General features: G+C 40.4%; 1 protein-coding gene across 4 annotated transcripts in view; it reads right to left on the bottom strand.

Moving 5' to 3' along the window:
* LOC112144877 (guanylyl cyclase-activating protein 2) overlaps positions 1-8,937 on the bottom strand; it is a 15,330-nt gene extending 6,393 nt beyond the window's left edge. Inside the window, exons 1-5 of one of the 4 annotated variants that reach the window (XM_024269723.2) lie at positions 8,191-8,937; positions 7,572-8,080; positions 7,349-7,498; positions 3,044-3,143; positions 438-1,843 (exon numbers count right to left, since the gene is read on the bottom strand). In XM_024269723.2, coding sequence (XP_024125491.1) covers positions 1,731-1,843; positions 3,044-3,143; positions 7,349-7,498; positions 7,572-7,769 — 561 coding nt within the window. In that variant the 5' untranslated portion in view covers positions 7,770-8,080; positions 8,191-8,937 and the 3' untranslated portion in view covers positions 438-1,730. Of the gene's footprint in view, positions 1-437; positions 1,844-3,043; positions 3,144-7,348; positions 7,499-7,571 lie in introns of those variants that run through there. The other 3 variants (XM_024269724.2, XM_024269722.2, XR_002918984.2) reach the window with 3 other exon arrangements.
* Positions 8,938-9,749: the final 812 nt, after the last annotated feature.

A 9,749-nucleotide genomic window follows, 5' to 3' on the forward strand; every position in this document is an offset into this window, starting at 1 on the left:
ATCCCCCCCCCCCCTTCTTCTTTTCTGTCCGGTCCAACAAAACAAAAATAAAACATAATCAATATAAATAAAGTTTAGCATAAAATACAACAGGGGTTTATACTCAATAAATCCCTGTTATGACCAACACAAGAGGCTCTCAGCCCGCATCTGTTTGCTCAGTTGTTAGAAAGGACAAGTTAAAAAAAAAAAAAAGTCACAAGATTTGTTTGTTTCTTGCCAGGACATTCTATCATGATGTATAAACATTTTGACTTCATAAGAACATCTTGTCCATATTAGATTTGAGAGTTACGCTCCTATCTTAAGCTCCTGATTAAAGTTGTTTGTATGACTCTATAAAATGCGAACATCCTTCATCACAGGCTTCTCTGCAGACTTCTCCATGATTGCTAAGCGTGTACTTTTTCTGCTCTGTTTAATAAACATTCTTGAAACCGTTTGATAATATTTCTTTATTCCATCACATCTTACAGTTTTTTCACCACATACCAGAGCAAGAATGGTTAGTGTGACAAATAGAAACACTGAGTAACAGATGTTTATTTATCAGTGAAAGTCTATGGGAGTTTGGCTTCTTGGAATCAGCAGGTACTTCCTGTTTGGAACACAATGGGGGAGGGGTCAAGTTGTCCAGTTCTCAGATGCAGTCAATGGGATTCTAACAGACTTTCTGCTACAGAACATCCAAATTCAGAAAACATTTTGACAGTTTTGTTTAAATTTCTTCCATTATCTGTAAAAAAAAAAAAAAAAAAAAAGGAAAACAAAGACACGAAGAGAAACTTTTAAGTTTTTGACCCATTTCCAGGAGCAGCAACAAAACGTTTCCAGTCTCTTTAAAGAGCTAACAGAGCTGGAGTTCAATGATGTTTACATGTGCTGGCATGGAGGCCTTCACCTTACAACAAAGTACACATAGAGACAGTGTGAATTTCTCATCAGGATGAGTCATTGATGCTACAATCAGGAAACGTAGAAAGTTTTTACTGCACAAGCTAACGTGAGAGATAACTGCTAATCAGTTTTTAGGTCTGTAAACATCTACCACTGCTTTTTTGGAAATCCTCTTTTTGAAAAAAATAGAAAGTGCTCATGAATGTTGTTTTTTTTAGTTGGCCTCTTCTAGCACTCCCTTCTACATCTTCAGTCAGTTTGCTTTACTATGTCACATATACAATTTCTTGTATACCTGATTTTAAGTTTCACTTTTACTAGAAGACACTCTGGAACATGCCAACAGAAGGTGTAAACATCTAAAAGCAGCCTTTCATGAGCCATGATGCTGCTGACAGTTCCCAGTGAGGAATCAGGACTTTCAGGAGCAGTGTGCTGCAGGAATGTACTCTGCTGTGGGACGGAGGGATGTGCAGGGCTTTAGGAAGAACCCTGTGAAAGTCCTGACTCCAGATAAAATCTCCATGTCATCCTCATGTATAAAGACTCAGGTCTCAGGTAGCTTAACTGCTCCATCTTCTAAACCCACTAAATTCCTGTTTTGGTCAAGGGGTTGCGGGGCCATACTCAGCTAAAGAAAAGCGAAGGCGGGGTACACACTAGAGGGTTCACCATTCCATCATTGGGCTTAAAAGCCCCACTATCCTCCATAAAAAAGACTCAACAATGTGCCTTCATCAGGCCAGTCCGGAGTCTGAGCTACAAAAATGCGTCTGTAATAAAGGTGGGACTTCGTGAATAAGGCAGAGGATCACTGCAGTCTGCTGTGGGGGTCAGGAGTGATGCCTAATGAACCATTCGGTGGGCCTGATGTCCATTCTGAGGTGCTCCATCAGCCACGGGTCTTTTTCTGCCCCCTCAATAAATTCTTCTAAAGAAATCTGACCTAGGAGGTTCACAGAGAGAAAAGGAGAACAGAAAACCACAGTGTGGGTTGCTAATGATTTCCTGAAACTAGGGCTGCGTATTAACAATAATTTCCAGAAATTATTCAATTCCTCAGCTCCTGGATCCATTTGATTCTGATTTTCTTCAATTCTTTCAATGCTCTCAATTAAATTTGATACTATTTTGAGTTTACACATTTATACACAATTGTTTAGAAATACATCAATAATCTACTATATAATTTGAATATATTTATATTAATCTGATCCAGTTCTCATACTGTAAATGTATCAGTGAAATAATGAGATTGTTAATATCATCCAGAGTTACATGGATTCTCTAAAGGAGAAGTTCTAACAAAAATGTTCAGATCATTAACATTGGAAACATTGTTCTGCTTCTCCTGGAGGACGTTTCAGTTTGGCCACTAGATGGACTTATACCAATACTATTTTTTCCAGAAGAGTGAGCAAAAAAAAAAAGGTGCTTTAGACCACAAATGGCTACTTTAAAAATATTTCCTTAACCCGTGTGCTATCTTAGGCATGTTTACACTAAAATCGGGGTCATCTGGATTCCACAACAAAGTGCGATGAACTTTTTGTTTCGAGGATTTTTTTTATCTTCACCGGTGTCCCTGGGAGACATGAAATCATGTCCACCTTTGTCATGGGAGGATCACACATCAGTGTAAGGGTGGGGTCATCTGGACCCCATAGGAGAGCACGAGGGTTAAAAGGGTTTGAAAATTTATGTCTGTGAGTTTATAAAGATGTTAATTTAGTCAGCAATGTATGTTTAGGTCGACCATGCGTTAGCATTAGCCGTCCTACGGGAAATCCTATTAAACGTTAGCATCAAGCTAGCGGACTTTAGCTTTCTGTGGTAGATCGATCTCTATTTATATGGATCGAATAATGATCTTTTAAGCTTAAATCAATTCCAATTGATTATTCAATTTTATCAACCCCGGCCTACCTGAAACCCTTTTCTGTGAAGTAAAAACAAAATCTCATTGCTGTAGATAGCTGGGCTGCATCTGGTTTTTGTGTGGGTCACTGATAAATCTCTTCCACCAGTGATTTTTCAAATGTGTGAAATAAACAGGGCAAAGGTAAATAAGTATTTTAAGGAATACAAACTTTAACTGTTATGAACTTGAATTTCTAAACTTTTTTCTATTAAACGGTTGACTTACTGTCTCTGTTCTTGTCCAGCAGTTGAAACATTCTGTCACAGATTTCATCTGCGTTTTCTGTAATGTTTGGATCCTCATGCTTCTTAATATTGTTGATGATCTGGGGACAAAAAAAATCCACAAGAGTTTCTAATGTGGTTCACCTTTACATTATGGCCAGAGGGGCGGGGCCTGCAAGGATTTCAAACTGACAATTTCAACTGCCTACTCAACCAAACAGTAGAGCACATTTAAAAACATATAATGAAAAACATTGATTGTGTGTATTACTCCCCCAAAGCCATAAGCAGCACATTTCTTTTAATAATGTCTTGGTTGAATAGTTCAAGATTTAATACATTTTCTGTTAAATTTACAAAAATGTTCCCTTGTTTTCAGATTTTTGACTGCTGGGAGAATTTACAGGAGTTTTGTATTTGATTCATTTTTCTTCTCACAGAAGATTTAAAGAGCAGATTTAATGAGTTACGGTGTAGGTATTTGATCCCTATTAAGAAATCTGGTTCACACAGACCAATTGGACTCTCATCAACCAGTCACCTTAATTGAAACCACCTGCTTGAACAGGGGCCCGTTTGAAGAAGCAGGTTTTGTTGAAACTCTGAGTTCGTGAACTCAAAATTCAGGAAAACTCTGAGTTTTCTGTTTCAGAAACAGAGGTAACCCACTGAAAGTGGGTGAAACCAAGCCTGTTTCAAGAAGCAGGTTAAGCTGAACAACAGAGAATTTTTTTATGCTAAAAAAACTTTTCCGTGACTATACCGTGACTATCAAGAATATTCTTGAGAATTAAAATGAAATAAATACTTATTTGAACATATTCCAGGCAGCTACAGTGTTTCTTTTTTGCGTACGGTGATATTCGTGTCTGTGTGTGTATGTGGTGGTAGTGGGGTTTATCAATCCAGGACACAAGGTTTCACCATGTGGATGGGAGGATGGGCCATGTATCGTCAGATTCTGAATGAGAACCTCCTTTCCTCCATCAGAAGGCTTTAAACGGGTCATGGATGAGTCTTCTAACAAGATTATCACTCAAAACATACAGCCTAGGCAACCATGGCTGAAGCAGATCATCGCCATGGAGTGATCCAGCCAGTCTCTGGACGTCAGTCCTCCAGAAAACCTATGGAGAGAGCTGAAGCTCAGAGTTGCCAAAGCAACAGCCACCAAATCTGAATGATTTTTTAAAGAAGAGTGTACCAAAACTCCTCATGATACACTATATCAACAAAAGTATTGGCTCTCTTGTCTTGACTCACATATGAACTGAAGTTCCATCCCATTCATAATCCATAGAGTTCAATATGATGTCGGTTCACCTTTTGCAGCTATTCCAGCTTCAACTCTTCTGGAAGGCTGTCCACAAGATTGAGGAGTGTTTTCTGGACTATTCTTCCAAATGCGCATTAGTCAGGTCACAGACTGATGCTGGTGGAGAAGGTCTGGCTCTCAGTATCTGCTCTAATTCATCCCAAATGTGTTCTATGGAGTTCATGTACGGTATCTTGAAGATTCAAGGTTCCTTTCACTGAAACTAAGGGGCCAAGCCCAACTCCTGAAGAACGAGCCCACACCATCATTCCTCCTCCACCAATGCAGTCTGAAAGGACCCGTTCTCCTGCAACCTTCAAACCCATACGGGTCCATCAGATTTCCAGATGGAAAAGTGTGATTCCTCCCTCCAGAGAAGATGTCTCCACTGCTCTAGAGTCCAGAGACGGTGTGCTTTACTCCACAGCATCCATGCTCTGCATTGCACTTGTTGATGTGTGTCTTGATGCAGATGCTGCCATGGAAACCCATTCGAAGAAGCTCTATGTTTTCTGTACTTGGACTGATCTGAAGGTCACATGAAGGTTGGAGCTCTGTAACAACTGACTGTGCAGAAAGTCTGTGACCTCTTTGTACTATGAGCTTCAGCATCCGTTGACCCCTCTCAAACAGTTTATGTGGTCACCCACTTGATGGCTGAGTTGCTGTTGTTCCCAAACTCTTACATGTTGTTCTGATAGAGCTGATTGTGGAATATTAAAGTCCACCTACAACAATTTTTACTTTCTTTAAACGTTCCCAGTGATGTTTTAATTAGGAATGTGAAGATTTTAACAAAACATCCACATCCTAAATGTCTTAAAAATACATTTTTCCTGTTGATCTGAAGCCTTCTTTTCCAAAAATCTCACTGTGGGGCCGTGGCTTATGGTGCTGAGCAGTGTAACCCCGCCCCTTATCCCCCCCAGACATGCTAGCGAGACACAGACTTTGATAAGACCGTGAAGAAATAAACATAAAATAAAACCTAATCATTTAAGCTGCATTGCAGCAGCAGCAGCACTAGCTGGAGCTCAGAACTGATTTCATGCTAGCACATGCTGATTGTTGAATTCACCTGAAGTAGAAATCTAATGAAATACCAGAATACAGAAAGGATCTAATCGCGCGTCAGTTTCTAAATGTGTGCCGATAGTGGTGACATTTTTAGATGCAGACGAATGGTTACGTTCAGGAGAACGGTTCCGGTGTCAGGTTAAACCACACGGTGGATCCTCAGTGGAGCTGCCGTTGCAGCGCCACTCCTTTATAGCTGCTCGCGGTTGCCACCGGCTGCCTGCCGCCACCCGCTGCAGCTTGGCGTTCCTCCGTTGATTGGATCAAACACGGACGGACAGCATATTTGTGACAGCTGATGGGATTTACTTTAATTTTCATTTTAGATACGTGAGGCCAACTTAAAAACAACCTGCGGCTTCACTGCATGGGGGGTGGACATGAATTTCAATCACAAAATAATGAAAGCTAACATCAGTATGGTCTTTCACTGAATTATAATCCTTTACAGCACAGAAGTGGAACGTTTTATTATCTTCTCCGGCCTCTACAGCTACATCCGGTTAGCTAGCTACTGTGACGTATGAAAGTTTCAGGAATTTAAACAGTTTTTCTCGGGGACTTTGAGTGACAGCGACTTAAAAGGAGAATGCCATCCATCCATTTTCTTGACCGCTTTGTCCCTTTCGGGGTCACGGGGCGCCGGAGCCTATCCCGGCTACTGATGGGCGAAGGCGGGGTACACCCTGGACAGGTCGCCAGTCTGTCTCAGGGCCTCAATCACACCCCCACACTCTCACATTCACATTCACACCTAGGGGCAGTGTAGAGTCACCAATTAACCTATGAAGCCGGAGTCCCCAGTGAAAACCCACGCATGCACGGGGAGAACATGCAAACTCCACACAGAAAGGTCCCAGTTGATGTTTTTCAGATCCCCCAGCTGGGATTTGGGCCTTCTTGCTGTGAGGCAATCACTCACTGTTCAAATTAACCTACTTTTAGGATGACAGACTGTCAGTTTCTTTTTAGGTGGTCAAACCTACAAAATCTGGAAATGATCAAATACTTTTTTTCCCACTGTAGCTGTGCTGCAGATTTCAGCACAGTCTGAGCATTAAGTTGCTAAACTTGAGCTGTGGTCAAGATGTTCTGACTTGGAATTGATTCATTTCTAGTATTCAAATAAAAAAATACTGAAGATGACAAGTAAAATAGATAAACAGTATATTTATATCAAATGACTAATTTTGATTAAAATATTTTTTAAAGTAATATTTATACATTCACATGTAAATGATGCCGTTGTAATTACTCTTGATCAGAAATAGACAGATTTTGGTGGGACTGAATACGGTTTCTTCTGCCCACCCCCTTTCAAGCTGAGACACAAAGTCTAAGTTCACTTTGACACACCCATTTTTGTCATTTAGTATGATTGTGGCAAAGATGCCGTTTTGAATTTAACGTCTGCATATCTTTATTTGGTCTTTTTTTGTTATGAAATGAATATATTTCTTCTTTTCTGTTTCTGTTTGAAATAAATCTGAATCTAGGTTTGTCAACAACATTTTTAATATTAATATAAACAGCAAAGTTGTTTTTAAAAATGTATCTAGAGAGAAACATCCGAAATTGACAGCATTAAATATATGAAAAAAATATTTGTTAAGGGGGGACTTTATTCACTGGTGCAAAAGCTTTGACTTGGAATCACAAATGAAAACAGAGATGTATTACTAACGACTGAAACACTGGTGTCCTCACAGGATACTGGATAAGAGGACAGAGAGTTCCTGCATTTGTGGAGTGTGAAGTGTGACAGATTACCGAGGAGCTCACAGCGTCTTAAAATAAAACAGCGATGAATGTGAGCTCATCCAGGGCATTAGTCTGGGCAGTAACTCATCTAAACACTCAGCTTACAGGAAGAGTCAGTGATCTAAGGAGAACACTGTCAAAAGAAATACTCACATGAACAACATGACCAACCTCCTCCCTGCTCAGGGTGCCATTTCCATCTCTGTCATACACTTTGAAAGACCATCTCAGTTTGTCCTCCAGCTTCCCACGAAGAATCAGGTTAACAGCAGCCACATACTCCATGAAGTCTATTTTGCCATCCTAAAAGAGAAACCGCACCGCTGATGCTGAAGAGTCCGCCCGGATCCGTCCAGCTCAGCACACAACATTTTACCTTGTTGGTATCAAAGGACCGGAACACAATTTCCATGTAAGCACTCTCTTCTGTGGAGCTGCTGCTGACCCCAAAGATCCTCCTGAACTCGTGGAAGTGCAGGTTCCCACTGGGACACTCACTGGCAAACCTGCGGTACAGCTCCTGGATGTTCTGAAGGGTCACTTCTTTGCCGGCTGCGCTCTCTGCTTGACCCATAGTTTCAGCGATGAAACACAGAAGTCATCCTGCCACTGCATTGCTGCATGGTGGTCATGGTAGCTCAGCATCTGTGGTCCCGCTGAGCTATTTCAAGACGACTGCCAGCACAAATCCAATTGACCCCTTTCACATATCTTAACAAAATCCCTCTGCCTTTTTACCCTGCAAGACTTCAGTGTTTCCAGAGCTTTGAGCCTCGCCCCCCCTCTAGAAAGTCCTGGTGCTCTGCTCACACTGCTTTCTCTGCAGGTAAACCCTGAGTCTGACATCTTCCCTACAGCAGACAAGCAGATTTCCTTCTGTGTACTCTGCAGACAAAAGGTGCCCATCAGGGGATTAAAAATCAGCATGCATCCCAGCCTCAGCATGGTCCCTGTAGGAGAGTTGATCCAATGGAGCACGTCCACAAACGCTTTACCCAATTTGACCCGGCAGGTGAGGAGGCAGGATTCTCATTGGAGCTGCGATGCTCTAATCTGTTCCTACAGCGACATGCTGCTAACCGTCTAAATGGGGCAGGATGATGGTCTGAAAGCACAAATGACACCATGGCTCTGCTTCCCTGCAGGAAACATACAAAACGGCTTTTCCCTTGGACTGTCACATCTGTATCGTATCTTTCTGAAATTTTTCCCTTTTTTGTGTTTCATCTGCCAAAGGTTTAAAATCCAGCAGACAATTTTCTTTCCCACAGAAGAGTGCAGTCAAGCCACTCCCCTAGCAAAGCCATTAGATTCTTAATAAATTACATAGCAATACATTTCTAGAAGATTCATATATTATTCATAATGCTATAATTTACCCCAGGGTGTGTCCCAAAGGGATTAATAAAGCTATGTCTAATATCATTATATATAATTTTACAATAGTGGCCTTGTGGTGGAGTGTCCGCCCTGAGACTGGAAGGTTGTGAGTTCAAATCCAAGCTGAGTCATTCAAAGAACTAAAACTGCAAAAAAGTATGAGGAGAATTAAGTATCACCCTGATTTACGCGTACGTAATCCTTGATTTGTGTGTAACTTCTGATTTGTGTTTGGGTATTCCTAACTTGTCCATGCAAATTTCTTGATTTGTGCATAACTTTGGATTTTTGCGTGTAATTCTTGATTTGTAACTCCAATAATGCTTTATGTGCATAAGTACAAAAATTATGAAATTCAAAAAAAATATAAAATACAATTTACACATGAACAAATTAAAATTACAACAGCTTGAAACAACATACGCAATTTTTTTAAAATTACACATGAATCACCTCTTATGCACACACAAAACCTCAGTTACGCACAGATCTATGGTGAGACTTTTTTCATGTCTCACTGATTCATCTGTGAGTGATGCATTTGAATTCTACTAGAGAAGTCGTTCATCCAAGTTTTCTTTTCAGCCAATTTGAACTTAGATTGTAAATGATATCTGGTAAAAACTTGACATTGACTTGCTTAAATAGATATTCCCGATAATTAGCCTAATATAAAAATGTCTAAATAAGCGGTTTAAAAACACTTATCCCTTTAAAAAAAAAGTATTTTCCAGAAAAGAGCGCTTCCAATCTCCCCTGAAAGTGAACCTAATACAGCGCTCTCTCCCAAGTTCTTATTACCAGTCATGGAGATAGTTGGGAGTGTTGGACCGTTCTAAACCCTTTTATTTTTCTGACAAAAAAAAACTTTGAGTCTTTTTAGATGCATAGTGCCTCATCTCGCTTTCACCTTATCTTTGGCTTTGTGTTCAACATTTTCTCCCAGTGGTTGTGTCCGAATCCCCCCCCCCATCACTATGTAGAGCACGATATGGTGCGTTCGCCATTTTCTAGTCCTGTCCGAATCTACTAATTCCAAAATTGAGTGCACTCAAAATTTCCCAGAATTCTTTGCATTTTTTCATCAAAATATTTTCTACTTTGGGCAAAAATAAACATGAGTTCTTAGAAAAGTTTTTTTCTGCTGCAGACATTTCAAACACACTGGTTGCTA

Source organism: Oryzias melastigma, linkage group LG5, assembly GCF_002922805.2.
Source record: "Oryzias melastigma strain HK-1 linkage group LG5, ASM292280v2, whole genome shotgun sequence".
Taxonomy (NCBI): Eukaryota; Metazoa; Chordata; class Actinopteri; order Beloniformes; family Adrianichthyidae; genus Oryzias; species Oryzias melastigma.